At 36.4% G+C, this 18,659-nt stretch overlaps 1 protein-coding gene across 7 annotated transcripts in view; it reads right to left on the reverse strand.

Annotated features, from left to right (window-relative positions):
* Positions 1 to 18,659, reverse strand: part of arfgap1 (ADP-ribosylation factor GTPase activating protein 1) — a 75,486-nt gene that overhangs the window by 15,248 nt on the left and 41,579 nt on the right. For 5 of the 7 annotated variants that reach the window (XM_052101968.1, XM_052101965.1, XM_052101967.1 and 2 more), the window contains exons 6-9: positions 14,319 to 14,405; positions 13,181 to 13,292; positions 13,006 to 13,062; positions 12,422 to 12,454 (exon numbers count right to left, since the gene is read on the reverse strand). In XM_052101968.1, the coding sequence (XP_051957928.1) occupies positions 12,422 to 12,454; positions 13,006 to 13,062; positions 13,181 to 13,292; positions 14,319 to 14,405 (289 nt within the window). Of the gene's footprint in view, positions 1 to 8,340; positions 8,371 to 12,421; positions 12,455 to 13,005; positions 13,063 to 13,180; positions 13,293 to 14,318; positions 14,406 to 18,659 lie in introns of all 7 variants that reach the window. The other 2 variants (XM_052101964.1, XM_052101962.1) reach the window with 1 other exon arrangement.

Consider the following 18,659-nt stretch of genomic DNA (forward strand, 5'->3'; position numbering starts at 1 on the left):
ACAATTGGCTGCTCAGCTGTTCCATGGCCAGGTGTGTGTTATTCCCTCATTATCCCATTTACAAGGAGCAGATAAAAGGTCCAGAGTTCATTTCAAGTGTGCTATTTGCATTTGGAATCTGTTGCTGTCAACTCTCAATATGAGATCCAAAGAGCTGTCACTATCAGTGAAGCAAGCCATCATTAGGCTGAAAAATCAAAACAAACCCATCAGAGAGATAGCAAAAAGATTAGGTGTGGCCAAATCAACTGTTTGGAACATTCTTAAAAAGAAAGAACGCACGCGGTGAGCTCAGCAACACCAAAAGACCCGGAAGACCACGGAAAACAACTGTAGTGGATGACCAAAGAAAACACCCTTCACAACAGTTGGCCAGATCAAGAACACTCTCCAGGAGGTAGGTGTATGTGTGTCAAAGTCAACAATCAAGAGAAGACTTCACCAGAGTGAATACAGAGGGTTCACCACAAGATTTAAACCATTGGTGAGCCTCAAAAACAGGAAGGCCAGATTAGAGTTTGCCAAACAACATCTAAAAAAGCCTTCACAGTTCTGGAACAACATCCTGTGGACAGATGAGACAAAGATCAACTTGTACCAGAGTGATGTGAAGAGAAGAGTATGGAGAAGGAAAGCAACTGCTCATGATCCAAAGCATACCACCTCATCAGTGAAGCATGGTGGTGGTAGTGTCATGGCGTGGGCATGTATGGCTGCCAATGGAACTGGTTCTCTTGTATGTATTGATGATGTGACTGCTGACAAAAGCAGCAGGATGAATTCTGAAGTGTTTCGGGCAATATTATCTGCTCATATTCAGCCAAATGCTTCAGAACTCATTGGATGGCGCTTCACAGTACAGATGGACAATGACCCGAAGCATACTGCGAAAGCAACCAAAGAGTTTTTTAAGGGAAAGAAGTGGAATGTTATGCAATGGCCAAGTCAATCACCTGACCTGAATCCGATTGAGCATGCATTTCACTTGCTGAAGACAAAACTGAAGGGAAAATGCCCCAAGAACAAGCAGGAACTGAAGACAGTTGCAGTAGAGGCCTGGCAGAGCATCACCAGGGATGAAACCCAGGGTCTGGTGATGTCTATGCGTTCTAGACTTCAGGCTGTAATTGACTGCAAAGGATTTGCAACCAAGTATTAAAAAGTGAAAGTTTGATTTATGATTGTTAATCTGTCCCATTACTTTTGGTCCCTTAAAACGTGGGAGGCACATATACAAACTGTTGTAATTCCTACACCGTTTACCTGATTTGGATGTAAATACCCTCAAATTAAAGCTGAAATTCTGCAGTTAAAGCACATCTTGTTCGTTTCATTTCAAATCCATTGTGGTGGTGTATAGAGCCAAAAGATTAGAATTGTGTCGATGTCCCAATATTTATGGACCTGACTGTACATGCCAAGTGGCTGTAAATTAAAGATTTGCTTTTGCCAACGATACACTGCTACATAAATCAAGCCTACAAAATTAAATAGATTTGCGACTGAAAAGCTACTTGATTTAAAAACTAGTGAAGCTACCACCTCGCTACTCAGAAATGTACTTTAAGGCATATTTCACCCAAAAATTAAAGTTCTCATCATTTATTCACCCTTATGCCATCCCAGATGTGTATGACTTTCTTCTGCAGTACACAAACCAAAAAATACCGCAGCTCTATAGGTCTATTCAATGCAAGTGAATACTGACCAGAACTTTGAAGCTCCAAGAAGCACAAAGGCAGCATAAATGTAAGAGTTCATCTAATTTTGTTTTTGGTGATTCAGATTCTTCATGCATATTGCAACCTACTGGGCAGGGAGAATTTATAGTAAAAAAAAAAAAAAAGGACTTAACATTTATGTTTCTCACCTACACATCTTATCGCTTCAGAAGACATGGATTTATCCGCTGGAGATGGATTACTATTATGCTGCCTTAAAAGAAATAAATACTTAACATATGAAAGGTAATATATCTCATTTGATTAATTTCTCTTTATTTGGATCTTGAAAGACACAAACTAAAAGATAAGATTATTCATAACAAACTACTAAAAGACTCCAAAATGTTAAATATTATAAATCTGGCAAAATCTGTACTGGTTGACACATTTCTACCATCACACTGTATATAAAGTCATACCACCCAGCCCTAGAAATACACTATGGCATGCACATACTTCTATATTACTGGAATTGAAGGAAAACGTATGCAAATGATTCAATGTCACATGCTTAAACTGGAATGAAATGAGATTTTGGATATGAGCGTAGTGAAGTGTAAACTAGCAAGCTCTGGCTGTAATTACAGCAAATATAAAATGTTGGGTGACGGTTTGATATGCATACAGGAAAAGCATTTACAGAAAAGAATCTTGCATGAAATTTTGGCCAAATTATAAATAAGACATTAAGAAATTTTTTTCTAATGTTGATGCATCTGGAGTATTCTAAATCACAGAGCATGTAGTTAGCATGAGTTAGTAATTAGCATAATACACGCCCAAACCATCCCATATAAGGGCTGTCCACACAACCTTTCCCGTACAGCCACTGGTCACTCTCTGCAAAAGTATCCTTACGCTCTCTAAAGAAGCACTCTCACCAAACTGTTATAAATGCACTCTTGAACCGCTGAGAAGCGTTGTGCGGATCGCCAAACCCGTTTGAATGCAGCAGAGAATTATCTGTTGCAAAGCTTCAAATGTCTCCATGATTAAACTAGCCCCAACATTCTACATTATACTAATTGTACATACTTATACATTTAGCAGAAACTTTAACAAAATTAATCTGTCAAATGTGCATTTCTATGCACAAAATTAGGAATATTATTGGTAATAACATGGATGCTACCACATCAGGCGCCGGTGCCATTTGAGGGTACACATAACACTGATTTTGCCTGGCCTTAAATTGAGTTTGACACCCCTTTTTAGGGCTGCAACTAGCGATTATTTTGATAATCGAACGATTATTCGACTATTTGCCGATTATTGCAACGAGCTCTTAACCGATTTTTCTGCTTGTGTACCGGCTTAAAAAGGTTGTATTAAACATAAATACAAAAAAAAGAGGGAAATTTCTCTTTTAAAAATACCTCTAAATGACATTCACTGAATTAAAGCGGGAAAAATACATTTAAAAATTCATAAAACAAGATACATTTAATTGAGAAGCAACTTATAAGATATTTAGTCTTGCTTTATGAGAATGTATCTTAAATATACAGAAAGTGTATTTTTACTTGGTTATACTTCTGCAAGTGCAGTAAAGACAAAACATACTTAAATTCAAGCTCTATTCTCTAAAAGCAAGTATAAATATCTTATATGCTGCTTCTCAGGTGAATGCATCTTTTTTAAAGGATTTTTAGATATTTAAAAATCTTTGTATTTTTAATATTATATTCAACATTCTCAGATAACAATTTTTTCTTCTGCTGTATAGCTGCTAAAAAAATATTTGTGTAGTAAAAGTGTTTTACATATTTATATTGGAAAACAAGCCAAAACAAAAACAAATCAAAAACATATTTTGTTGCAGTGTATAATGGGGTGAAGTCTACCCTCTCTCCCCTTTCTGTTCACTTCTATCCATCTTTAACTCACAAAAAGCAAACTCTCTTGTAATAATAAAGCTGCGTATTGCCAATTTGTGCATTTCATGATAAGAAATGCAGTGACATATATTATGATTCAATAAGTCACGAGCCATTACGTTAGAATCTAGCTGCAGCAAGCATGCGCGCTCGAGGCACGAGCATCCCCGCGAGAGAGTGTGCATCAGCCGGATGCAGTTTCAGTCCCTCCCCCTCAGATCGGGACATTCGTGCAACTCATAGAAGAGGTGCTGACCGCACAGAAAAAAGGCAGTTTCGGAATTTGAAGTTATTTACATGATCTGCTTCCGTATTATTTTAACTTTAATAAAGCTATATCGCATTAAATATAACTGTATTTAAGATGTAATGTCGGGGTGTTTCCTCGACAAGCAAGTTTTGCTCCAGCTCCACTTATTCCACAAGGAGAGTGCTTCTGTATTTACTTACTTTGTATTTTTGCATTATAATTCCCTCATACTTTGCGATCTACATCACCTGAAGCTGTTTGGAAAGTTTAGAGTGCATTCTGGACTGTGAGTTTTGTAATTCTTCCTCTCCTAAGTCAGATAATTTTTTACTGTAGACGTTGTCGATAACGCCGACTATTCGTTTCAGCCCTACCCCTCCACCAGGAGTCTGTGATTTTTCTCATAGACTTGTGTGGTTTCAGTTGGTTCCAAATTGTCTTAATTATTTTTTATTTTATTTACTTTTGTAAAAACATCTTTATTTTACAATTAAAAAAAAATCCTTAACCTCTTCAGCTTTGTATCACTCTTTGGATGGTGGACAGGGCCAGAAGTTTATGTTTAAAATGTAAAAGCTCCATGATACATAAATATATGTGGCACCATATGAACTCCTCAACAGGGTATCTGCAGGTTCGAAGGATTTCAATTTAAGACTTACATTTTTCTTTTATTTGGCCTTAAGCCCCAAAAAAACACACTAGCTGGTAAATACAAAACCACTGAGGCTACTTGAATGTCTCTGGACATATTTTTTTAAATATATATTTTATTGTGCATTTATGCGTTAATAAAACATTAAAACTCTAAATGAATTCATCAAGAATGCATGTAGACTAAAGTATGTAGCCAATATTGTGACCCTTTAGTCACTGGCTTTCTAGCATTAGACCAATAAGCAACGTCACCACTTATGTCAAACATGTAAGTGTTTATTCACAGTAGTGCCATGTTTGATTTTTAATGGGAATGGAAATGAGGCTGTGAGGGATAGACTTACCATTTCTTCAATGGCATGCAGAGTTTAAATCTGTAAAAAAGCTCCAATATCCCATCTGATTTTCCACAACTCATGTTGTCTGGAGGTTTTTGTCTACCGAGTGTCCTTGAAAACATATAGTTTCAATGTTTTGTACACAGAAAGATCCAAAAACACTTTAAACTGCAGTACATCTCATCGAAGAGACTATATGTCAATCCCGCACAGCCTTGTTATTGTCATTCAAAATCAAAGATACCGCTGCTGTAAGGTCTAGCATGTGCTGAATAACATTTATATTTGATTTCTTGGCAGATACCTTTAAAAAAAATACTTTAACAGGTAGTTAAAGGGAAGTTAATATCTGTCATCACTGCTCCCCCTTAAGTCTGAATGAGTTTTTATCTGCCATGGAACTAAAAAAAGAGATGTTAAGGAAAACGTTTAGTCTCAGTCACCATTCACTGTCACTGCATCTTGTTTTTCATTCAATGTAAGTGAATAGTGACTGAAACTAACTAATATCTCCTTTTGATATCCACTGAAATAAGAAAGTCAGACAGGTTTGCAACAGCATGAAGTTATGTGATTACAATTTTTTTTTTTGAGTGAAATATCTCAAATAAAAACTCATCAGTTACCATAAAAATGGCCGTTTAAAGTTGACTAGATGTATTGTAAATGTTAACAGCTTAAATTATGAAATAGAAAGAGAGAGAGAGATGCTGTGCTGCTGCTTTCCCCCTGATTGGTCTGAATAACTCGCAGCATCATGCAGGCTGCTCTGTCTTGTCTGTCTGTGAGCTGTCAATGTCCTCTTTGCTCTTCAACATTATCACTGCGTGAGAAAAAGGACGTTTGGCGTGAGAGTATGAGAACAGTGTCAATTGCGTTGGCAGCCCTAGATCTAGAGAGGTGGAAATGAGAGATATAACAGGTGTAACTCTGCAGCGGAGTAGTTCTGTTAGATTTTCCATTATTGTCAAAGGCAGAGTAAAATAAGGAAGCGCAACGATCTCCAAACTTACGTGCTTGCAAATTGTAGCGTCAACCGTTTTGTCGATTATAAGCTGGAGCGGCAGTGTTACAGACGCAAAATAACGCCATTTGCATTTCAGATTAATGGGTTTATGAAGGTTTATACATGTGTAACATTGTAAGTTCAGTAAAAATGTGCTTCCCTGCACATGCTCACACTAAACTCAAGCGTCAGCTGCTACATTCTGGATGAACGAGAGAGGGAGATGATTTTGACTCGTGCAGATTCTGCTGTTTTAAGCATCTCCTCTATTCACGCCCCCAAATTTAAGACCCAAGCAAACGAAATTTAAGACTTCTTGTAATTTAAGACTTTTTAAGGCCTTAAATTTTAACAAGTAAATTTAAGACTTTTTAAAGACCCGCGGATACTCTGCTCACTTCCATCACTTTTGCAATTATGTTACATAACATAAGACCTGAAAACCTCTGCGTCGCAAATCATAAGTACTGCCCTGTGATGATGATGTAGGAATAAGAAGTCTCAAGTCATAAGCAGTGTCCCGCATTTCAATTTGTCTGTATTATTTTTTTGTTATTATTATTATTGCTGCATTGTTTTATTTCATCGTCCTTTAAAATTACAATTCCACAATAAAAAAAAAAGGTGTTAAGAAAACACTGAACATGCGCAGCGCAGCCATTTTTGGTTCTGGCCAGAGTGGGCGGGATTATCTATCTGGAGCTCCCGAGAAGAAAAAGCATCTTTGTTCATATAATAAACAATGGGAGAAAAAATATACATAGATAAAACTAGTTAGAAGTGACCCTAACAAAGAGAATGCAGAGAATGCCACTGAAGTTTCACGGAGAGCTCTGCTTAAGCACGTCAGTGCCCCAAACATGAGAGCTCTGGTATCTTTGGCTTTGAGCATTCCTGTCACCAATGCGTTTGTGGAGAGGGTGTTCTCTGTGGACCTCATAAAAAGTGAACTACTGGTGAAAGCTACACCTGCTAAAGACACGTAATGAATGAGAAGGCCCTACTCGAAGCTGCCAGATCAGACAAAAAAAATATATAAATTCAAGATGCACTGAATCTGGTAAAAACGCATTTAATCTTTCCTAGTGGAATTTAAGTTCTTATTTGGAAATGTGCTTTTTAACGATTAGATTATAGAACGAATGTAGATTAATTTGCTGCCATAACACCACACTTTGAATGGCTATTAAAAAAATCATAAAAGTGAAACATAATCTCTCTAAAGCAAAGACAAACATCTCATGCCTGCTCCTATCACTTCTTCTGGAAGTACTGAGTAGCCACAAACTCTATATCAGCTCTTACCCTAGACTGTTTTCTTTTAAATTAGAAATGTTTTTACTTGTCTGTGTGCTTGCTTGGGTAAATAATTGAATGTTATGTCTCTATTATAAGTGTCAAAACAACTGCAATGGCAATTAAAATGTACGCTTCTAGTCCACTCAGAGGCTGAGATATTTCACAAAACGGTGTGAATGTGCGTGTGATCACAAAATATACTTAATGTCTATGGACGAACACATGGCAAGTTCTAAGCTGTGTTAGAGCACCACCTGCATTTCAGATCTGTGTATTGTGATTGAAGGTGATAGAGATAAATGTATTTTTCCTAATACTGGCTGCCATCTAGTGGAATAAAATAATACTTTTTGCAGGGACAGAGCAAACAAAAACATTAATATTTAATGTTATGAAGTTGTGTGTTCAGTAGCATATTACATTTGGTGTGGTATCGAAATAGGTATTGAGAATTGTTAAATTTAACAGGTATTAGTATCGACTACTCACAATTTGGTAATGTGAAAACCCTTGTGGTCTCTAATTATTACTGATAAACGAAAAATTTATATGACGTATTATTAAAATCAGTGTTGTACTGACCGACATGATTTTATGTTATTGGCAGGGCTGGCGGGTTCAGTGCTCAGGAAAACAGATATGTGGGCTTTGGTAACACTCCAAACCCACCCAAGATGATGATTAAAAAAAAAAAAAGTATGTTCATAATAAGATTGTAAACATATACAATATGATTTATGAATTATTGGAGAAAAAAAAAAATCTGTAAAATGAGACTGCTCCACTGTTTTGAACTCTTTCTCTTTTAAATTTGGCTGTGAAAAATGCAGAGCTCAAAACAAGATAAATTTACTTGTGAAGTAAAATGACTTAAGACTTTAAGTACTCCGAGAAATCGGACCAAATGTATCGAGATTTATGCTAAAATAAAATAATATTTGACAGTGACGTAAGAAGTTGTTTTCCCATTAATAAAATAAATTTTCCCCGTTATAGGCATTTTATTTGTATTTTGCAGTGCTTATAATAAGTGTGAACAGAATACATTTCTACGTGAAAATGTTCGCAAACAAGTTTTTCGCACAAATACATGTGCACGCACGGTTAGTGAACGAGATCTAATGAGATGATACACAAAAATGAATGAACACACAAGACTAAAAACTTCACAAAGCATGCAGACTGTTACCGGCTCCGGGGGCGGTTTATAACCCCATAACTATCATCCACCGCAGCAAAAGTGAGAGAATAAGGCAACATATATAACCACATTACACTGATCATCTTTATGTACAGGTAGTCAACATGAAGCTCAAAACTGCAGCTAAACTACATTCCTCTCTCTATTCACATGAAAGTGTGCTAGAGCAGAGTGTTACATCAACATCTCATCTAATAACACTTATAATAAGCCATTTAGCACTGAAGACAGATGTTTTTAGAGTTTAACCAGTGGAATTTTCCCAAATTCATCTATTATGCAGGTCTTCAGCAGCATTATACGAGGCCTTCATTGTCGTACTAAATTATTTTAAATTAGAGATAGATCAGGACTGCAGGCAGGGCAATCTGGAAAATGCAGGGACCTCCCTAGAAAAGACGTCTGGATGGCAGCATATGTTGCACCAAAATGTGTACATATCTTTTTGCATTAATTCTGCCTTCACAGATGTGGAAGCTAACCATGCCATGGGTACTGACACACCCCCATATCATGAAAGACACTGACGTTTGGTCCAGATAACAGCTTGGATGATCCTTTTACTCTTTGGCCCAGAGAACACGATGGATGTATTTCCAAAAACTATTTGAAATGTGGACTCATTGGAGAACAAATCACAATTCCACTGTTCTACTTTCCATCTTAGATGAGCCCGAGCCCAGATAAGTAGGCAGCGCTTCTGGACAGTTTTAAGGTTTGGCTTCTGCTTTGCATAGAAAAGCCTTAACTTGCATCTTTTTATGCAGCGGAGAATGGTGTTGACTGCCAAAGGTTTACCGTAGTGTTTTCGAGCCCATGTCAAGATATTCATTATGGACGCTTGACGGTTTTTAAGAGAGTGACCTCTGAGGGATCGAAGATCAAGTGCATTCAGAAGTGGTTTTCATCTTGCCCTTTAGGCACCGAGATTTAGGCACCGAGATTTGACCGGATTCCTTGAATCTTTTAAATATATTGTGCACTGTAAATGGTGAAATGTCCAAAACCCTTCCAACTTGTCTTTGGGCAATATTGTTCTCAAAGTGCTGGATTATTTGCTGACGCATCTTTTAGCAAACTGGCAAGCCTCGAACCATCCTTGCACTTGAAGGACTAGGCTTTTTTTTGGAGGTTCCTTATATACTCTAACATGACTGCCTCAACTGTTCCACATCACCTTGTTATTTCAACTCGTCATAATGCTATTAGTCCTAAATTGCCCTTGTCTCCACTGTTTTGGAATGTGTTGCAGGCATCATCTTCAAAAAGCAATGCAGCTGATTAGGTAAAAAAAGAAGTACCTTTTCTCTATGATGTTTTTTTTTTTTTTTTTAAATACAAGTCAAAAGTACATTTAAAAATAACTCCTTTGTTTTTATTGGCATTTTGCATACTGACCCAACTATTTTGGAATTGGGGTTGTACACCTTAAAGGGATAGTTCATCCAAAAACTGAATTTTTTTAATTATTTACTCACCCTCATGCCATCACCGATGTGTATAACTCTCTTTCTTCTGCTGAACACAAAAAACGATTTTTAGAAGTATATTTCAGCTCTGTAGGTCCATATAATGCAAGTGATTGGTGGCCAGACCTTTGTAGCTCAAAAAAAAACAAAAAAACAAAAAAAAAACAAATCACATAAAGGGAATATAAAAGTAATCCATAACATTTCATAAATTAAATCTATATTTTCCAAAGCAATATGATAGGTGTGGGTAAGAAAGTCCTTTCTAAATCTCTACTTTCAATTCCACTTTTACATATGAATGTCACATGTGGAGCCCTGTGATGGACTGGCGACCTGTCCAGGGTGTCCCCTGCCTTACGCCCAATGTTAGCTGAGATAGGCTCCAGCCCCCCGCGACCCTGTACACAGGATAAGCGGTTGACGATGGATGGATGGATGGATGGATGTCACATGTGGAGCCTGTTTAGTTTCACTGTCACATATGAAACTGAAAGTGGAAAAATTACATAAATATTCTTCTGTTTCTCACCCACACCCATCATTATGCTTCTGAAGATATGGATTTACCCATTTGAGTCATATGGATTAATTTTATGTTACCTTTATATGATTTTTGGAGCCACAAATGTCTGACCACCATTCAATTGCATTGTAAGGACCTACAGAGCTAAGATATTCTTCAAAAAAATCTTTGTGTTCTGCTTAAGAAAGTCATAAACATCTGGGATGGCATGAGGGTGAGTAAATTATAGGAGTATTTTCATTTTTGGGTGAACTATCCCTTTAACAAGTCAATTTATTCATATTTAACTTGGAATCATATAATAAAATAGGGATGTATGATTTCCTTTAAGGCTTTAAAAACTTGACATGAAAAAATATATTTTAAAAATAAAAATATTTCCAAATACTTAAAATGTGGCTCTTTTTTGTCTTGGTCTATTTTCGCTGTACATGCACACTGTTTTCATGCAAAAGTAAAATATTTCAGCCCTAAAACCTCTTTTTAACACATTATCTGAAGACTCTCAAATTAAACCCACAAGCCCTTATTTCTCATTACAGTTGAGAAAGGAAGACTGATTGGAAAGTGTGTATCTGAAAATATTTTTCCTTATTCTATAATTTTCACAGAGAGTAAGCTAGCATCTCCTCCTCAGTGTCAATTTGTGTCATTAAAGGGTTAGTTCACCCAAAAATGAAAATCCTCTCATGATTTACGTACCTTTAAGCCATCCCAGATGTGTATGTCTTTCCTTCTTCATCAGCACCGAAGTGAAGATTTTTATAAGCACTGTTCAGCTCTTTTTGTCTATACAATGGAAGTATATAGGTGCCATGAATCTGCTGGCTATTTGATCGTCCAAAAGGCATATTTAGGCAACATCAAAGTACTCAAAGTGACTTAAGCCGATCAATGAATGTCTTCTGAAGCAAATGGATAGGTTTGTGTAAAAAAAATTATCTATAATTAAAACTTTAAAAAAGAATTTCCTGCCAGAAGTCAATCCATCAGTGACGTAAGCGCAATGACGTGTTCATTTAAGAAGTTGGAAGCACTCGCTTTGTATACAACAGAGGAACAAATAGCAAACGGATACAACAATTTAAAGTTAAAAACTTTTAATTATCAATTTGTTTTACACCAACCTATCAATTTGCTTTAGAAGACATTATCTGATCGACTGGAGTCGTGTGGATTACTTTTATGCTGCCTAAATATGCCTTTTGGACAGTCAAATAGCAAACAGACTGATGGCACCTTTAAGGCCCAGGTATTATTCACCCAGGTTCCGTTCCGTCTCGCACACAGTTGTGCACACAGCTTTGAAAGTATACCTCATGTGGATGAGTGCGAATGGACGCATTCGACACATGCGCAGTACAATTGCTTTGTTATACGCTACCAAATGTTAGAGGGCAGCACAGAGTCGTGTCATTTACAGAACATCCACTCTGAATGATAAAGAAGGAGAAAAGCTGAGGATCCGCCATTAGAGGAAGCAAGAACAACGAAAACAAAATGGAGAAAGATACGTTTCTTCCGTGCGGACAAAAATCTGGCTGCACGTGGACACTGTGTGTGGACGTCCGTGGATACTGCTGATGACGAAAATTACGTAAAGCGGACTGTGCGCAGACCGTTGAGGAACGCGGACTGACTAAGTATACTATGAGATTTATACTTCCATTGTGTGGTCAAAAACAGCTGAAATGTGCTTCACTTCGGTTCTGCTGAAGGAGGAAAGCCATACATTTAAGCCATCCCAGATGTGTAAGTAAATCACGAGACGATTTTCATTTTTGGGTGAACTAACCCTTTAACACTAGGCATGTGAACTCTCGCGGGAGTTTGGCGTGAACGTCTGCAGACGGTGCCAGCTTCACAGCCCTTCAGAAGCAGTTAATCTTCGCATGCTCTTCAGGAGCTACTCTAAAACATTTTCATTTGGAGTGCTTTCATAATACAATAACATCAGAAAATGAGACTCACAAATCCACCATTCATGGCATTTATATCTTTGCTTAAGACTCCCTTATATGGACAATAAAATGTGATTGGAATTTGAAGTGCGACAGGCCTAAATGAGACATACCTTCAGAGTGGCTTGGTTGGCTAGTTTTGAGGTCTGTTTCAGGAAAGAAAAAAATAAATAAATCATCTTAAAATTCTGTAACCAGTAGAATTCAATTATACTCACTATTTTTACATGTTGTTGCTGATACTGTTTATATTTTTTCAACAAGAATCCAGGAAAAGTGTGTGCATGTAGGCCCAGTTCTAGATCAAAAACTCTGAGGGTGCTTAAATGTCCATTTGAGGGTGCTGTGTGTATGTACAGTCAAGAGGTGTGCACACATTTACAACAAGTATAATTTTGCAGAAATACTGATGTGTACGTTCAAAAATGCATACACACAAATTAAATGCCCATTTTGTGCATGCTCAATGTTTATACATCAGGTCTTTGGTCATTTATAATCTTCGTAAGATTATACCATTTTATTAAAATAGATTAAACTATACGTCTATAGTTTTCTCTAAACAATGTCTAGAGCTTAGGGTGGCGTTCAATGTCTTCAGACTAACACAGCAATCCAACAGCAAAAAAATAATCCAGGATCCCATAAAGCATTGATGTTAATGTCATAAATGGTAATGTCATGTTCATGTACTTACATTGTCTTTAGCGACTGATGCAAACTTACTCGCTCCGACAGTGAAACTGCTCCAGCCCTTACAAAAACATAAATTCTTCATTAAATTACAGTGTGATGGATAAAGTCTTCAGTACATCTCAATCAAATAATAAAAAAAAAGAAATTAAATAAAACAAATCTCAAATGTATATTACGGAGTATAAGGAGGACATGGTGTTATTGATGAAATCATCTTCTTTCTTGGGTGGGTTTGGAGTGTTACCGAAGCCCACATATCTATTCTCCTGAGCACCGGACCCACCAGCACTGAAATAACAAAATCATGTCAGTCAGTACAACACTGATGTTAATAATATTGACATTTCAATGTTTAATTTATCTATTACTATTAGAGACCCCAAGGGTTGTCACGATACCAAAATGTCAGTAGTCCATATCAATACCGGTGAAACTGAACAATTCTCAATACCATTTCAATACCACAACAAAAACTAATATGCTATTGAACTCAATTACATAATTACTCAAACACAAAGTCACTAATAACTTGGGGTGTACCGATTCATTCATCTCACGATTCGGTTCATGACACAGAACACAGTTCAGTTCAGTTCACGATTCCTTAAACTAACCCTGAATCAAGAAAAGTTAAGATATAAATTTTTCTTTTATTATTATTATTATTATTATTACTTTATGCAAAACAGATCCTTTCCTTTAAAATTTTGCCAAAAGTGTGCTAAATGATCCATCAGCGATGTAAATGGACAATGGTGTCACCAAATTGAAATATTAGCTAATAATTTTGCTTTGCTGAACATTCGTATATATGAGAGATACATATGCTGCTTACACACTATCACAGATTGCAATTTCAAACATTTGAATTTAAATTTATAAACCACTACACCCATGGTATTAACAGAAGAGGTACGTTTGACATCCCATAACCACAAATTATACCCGTTCAAGATTTTTAAATGTAACAATGTTGAGCCCTTGACAAAGAATGAGGAAATTCACCATGCAGAGGGGAATTTATTTAGCCACGTAGGTACATTTTTTGGTTCGCCAACCAATGAGATGGAAGGATTTGTTTCATGTGTCTGAAACTAGCAATAAAGTTATTCATATGATTGTTTTCAGGACACTAAAAAGACATTCTATATCTATACTATCCCTACCTAGCACCATTCATCAATACTTAAAAGAGAATTTTCCCTGAAACTTAAAAACAATTGCTTTAATTTTCAGTGATTTGCATTCCTTTGTGTTGGTGTAAAGGCCTTTAGGTGTGAATGATAAAGTGAACAGTGAAACACAGCAACTCACTTCTGGTATGAGTTGACATCATCACTGAGCCAGTCTTCAAATGCTTTATCAGAGTGAGACGAACTCTGACCTACACCAGCACTCGACCTACAACAAAAACATAATTCACTTCAAGTTAACACAACACTATTATAAAACACAACAACAACCCAACCCTGGGCCTCGTTTACATCTGGTAGATCTGTCTCAAATGATCAGAAGTGTTCAGGTGATACACATCGTGGTTTACACCTGATCGCTCTAATGCATCTCCTAAAATAACTTGTATTCAGATTTAGAAGTCCAGTTTTACAAATATTTATCCCAACAAACATGATGTTATGAGCCGAATGCTCATTGTTATTTTAGTGGAGTACCTGCATTAACAGAGCTTCAGATGTGCTTCACATGTTTAGCGGCCTATAATTGTAGCAATGCGGGAAAACATGGACGGAATCACGGAATTGAGTCATAAAAATGGAATTGAGTGTAAAACTTTTTGGGGTTATTGCAAGAAAGCAGTGTTCTGGTTTACATGCACTGTTTCAGCGGTATACTCTTTACTCCCGTAAACATGCAGCTCAGTCAGTAAGCAGCTTTCTCCACAGCAACGTAATTTCCCTGCAAGGCTTGTTTAAGATAAAAAACATGGTATCCGAGGAAGACTTCTTTATTATTATATATATTATACTATGTTGTTGCTCTGTTTGTTTCCGTACCTTTCTATCTTGACCTGGAGCGGAATTGCTCTTCAATAGTGGTGTTTCCTGTTACATATAACACAGGGATTCCCTCAATGTACAAGAGTATTTACGTGAACGTGAAGGACCATTGATATTTTACAGTGGTGTTTATAAATGGGTATAGTATGTGCTTTTCCCACTGTACTCCCAGAAATGTTTTGTTGACTTGTTGTTGGGCTCCATACTCTTCAAAAACCGGTTAGAACGGTGCTTATGTGTTTACATGGCCACATAAGCAGCTTTCTCCTGGAGAAACCTAGGTGTGTTAAACCGCTTCCTCTTAATCCCATAAACGGTGTAAGGAAATCTGCATTTTTGTTTACATGTTTCAGAATGCTGCTTACTTCAAAAACCCTGGAATGACTCACTTTCTTAAGGTGCATGTAAACGTGGTCAGTGAAGACAGTATGACAGAAATATATTACTACTGTACAGAAAAAAAAGTAATATTTAATGGAATAGTAGTAGAAATAAAATAAAAATAACAATAATTCAACATTACATTTTTTTATATGATTTAATATTAATAATAATAATAATTAATGTATTTAAGCAATACCACAAAAGCAGGAGTGTACTGAATATCAGCACAATGTGATTCAGACATAGCATTCTTGTGGCACACTTAATTGTAGATTTTCATTTAAGGCGCGGTCACGCATACCTTCGCACAGCGATATTCCGTGGGTGAAATACAGTCTTCTCAATGGGAATCTGCACGATCGTGAATTTAGTGCAATGGACTTCCAGTGGACTACCAGAATTTCCACTCGAGGATTTCGCATGGAGTCCCCTGCGTTGACCAGTGGGAAGTTGCTTGGTTTGGCAGTGACCTCTGTGTAAGCGATGCTTTGTACATAGCCATATTTAATAATTACAAAGTACAAGGATATAATTTTAGTGTTTCTTCTTAACCCTCTGGGGCATACAGATACGTGTAAGACATCATTAGAGACTATAAAGGGTCTACTTTTATTTGTGTACACTCCCAATAACAACAAAACATTGTGCTTCTGTAAAATAAATAAAATAAAAAGAGTGAGCTGTCAGCAGTCTCTGGGTTTGCGTGCATATATCTGAAACACGTTATATCCTGGCTCAGCTAATTATCCCTAATGTGATCACACCCACCAGCAGAGTGCACAATTCACACGCTAATGTGCTGAGACGATCAATGCAAATGGTAAACGCCCCCGACTGTGCCGTAAAAACAAAGTTCATTTACTTTTCTGCCCATTTGAAAGATGCACGATACACAAGTGAGAAAACGATATAGTGACGAAGAGTTACAATTTTCCTGAGAAGAAGAGCAGGGCTCTTGTAGAGTCTTGTATTTTGAAGAGAGACTTGATCCAGCTGAGGATACAATTTTGATTTAATTAAATGTTTTATATTTGATTTTCAATTTAATTTTCATTAGTTGACATGCTATTTTATATAAACGTGTACATATTTTACTAGTGTGACTGTTTCCAGACTTGCCAGCCAGGATTCAGAGTACTGAAATTTGAAATATGTCCTAATAAGCAAGTTTTAGTTACATTTAAATAATGTTTCGACAAAAGCAGGTATTTAAATTGTATACTGTATGATATAAATATGATATGTAATATGATATAAAAATAATATGAATGTTTAGATTATATATTAACTAGTGTTTATGCTGCTTCATTATCAACGAAGCTTGTGCTTGCAAATATGTGTTCAGGTTAAATGAGTAAAATGCACTTGAAATATGCCCATATTAGAAAATCAGCATATTACAATGATTTCTGAAGTATCATGTGACGCTGAAGACTGCAGTAATGATGCTGAAAATTCAGCTTAGATCACAAATTGCATTTTACAATATATTCATATAGAAAACGGTTTACAATATCACTGTTTTTACTGTATTTGGGATCAAATAAATGCAGCCTTGGTGAGCAGAAAAGACTTCTTTTAAACTGTAGTGTAGGTCTAAAATTAAGTCAAGTCTTTACATAAAGTCAGATTACTTCTTTTAACTTAAAACTTGATTTTGATCATTAAGTCTCCTCAAATTCATTCTCATTCTGTCACATTCCTCAGTGATAGGGCCAGGGGAGGGGTCTTTTTTCTCCTCAGGTGTGAATTACAATCAATATTCATGATAGTTCACGCCTGCTCGCATATGACCTTTCTAACACTAAAAGCGTCTTACAAAAGTTCAATTACTATATTGTTTTGAATGAATGAGTGATCAGGATGTTTTTCAAATCATTTTGTAGCAAAAATTCTAGGCCACAAGATCCAGTTCTCAAAAGTATTGTGGACAAATGTTTAGTATGTGTTATATGGCCTTATTTCAATTACTTAAAAAATTTGTTTTTTCAAAAACCATGCATAAACGTTATTTTTTCAAAAATAAAAACATGTACACACACGTTGCTCACATATTATTGTAGCCCACTTTTTGCTGAATACAGTGTTATCAGACTTTAGCCATTAATGTGTTTTTAAGCAACTGAAAAAAAAAACACAAATGTCAAGGCATGCCAAAACTTCTCCAGGGCCCAAAACACCCTCAGACCCAAGAGGGTTAACTTGAGTCGCACAGAGTATAAAGAGCAGCATTAAAAAGAGGCTGCTTGACAATTATATTTTTACTGGTTTCACGCATTTTCAACGTCCGCCCACACAATGTTTGCCCACAGAATTTCGCCAAGCGAACGTATGCGTGACCGTGCCTTTATACCGTAAAGCCCTGTTGTTTAGCATTAGTTGTTTAGTTTTATTTGACCAAAGATAACTGTAATGTTTTGTTGAAAATTATGTTATACATTTTCATTTGATTTAAGTTTTATTCATTCATATTAGACAGTGTTTTGATGACACAATTTAATTACAACATAAAACAAGGAATCCAGAAAAATTCAAATGGAAAACAAGAAATTGTGGGAAAATTAAAACTGATTTCATAGGGTCCTACATGATCGGTGCTAATATTAAGCACACTGAAGAAGTTCTGCGACTTCAACATCAGAACAGCAGTTAAAAGGTAGTTTACCCAAATATTATAATTTTCTCATGATTTACTCCCCTTTAAGCCATCCCAGATGTGTATGTCTTTTCATCATCAGCAGAACCAAAATTAAGATTTTTATAAGCAAATATATGTCCAAACAATTAAAGCGAATGGGTGCCATGATGCTGCTGGCTGTTTGATGGTCCAAAATGTATATTTAGGTAGCATAAAATAACTCTAAATGACTCCAGTCGACCAATGAATTTCTTCTGAAGCAAATCGATAGGTTTGTGTAAGAAACAAATCTATAATTAATACGCTTTTAACTTTAAATCATTGCTTCCACCCACTGCTATATATCAGTTTGAAATGACCAAACTCTCACATGATGTTTGTTCCTCTTTTGTATACAATGGGAACGCTTCCGATTTCTCGCTTTAAGACGCCACTGCGCTTATGTCACGCGACAGCTCTGTGATGAGTTGACTGGTAGCAGGAAGCCTTTTTTAAAAGTTAAAAGTTTTAATTATCAAATAATTGTTTACACAAACCTATCGATTTGCTTCAGAAGACATTAATTGATCGACTGGAGTCGCGTGGAGTACTTTTATGCTTCCCAAATTTGCCTTTTAG

Source organism: Xyrauchen texanus, chromosome 32 (genome assembly GCF_025860055.1).
Source record: "Xyrauchen texanus isolate HMW12.3.18 chromosome 32, RBS_HiC_50CHRs, whole genome shotgun sequence".
NCBI lineage: Eukaryota > Metazoa > Chordata > Actinopteri > Cypriniformes > Catostomidae > Xyrauchen > Xyrauchen texanus.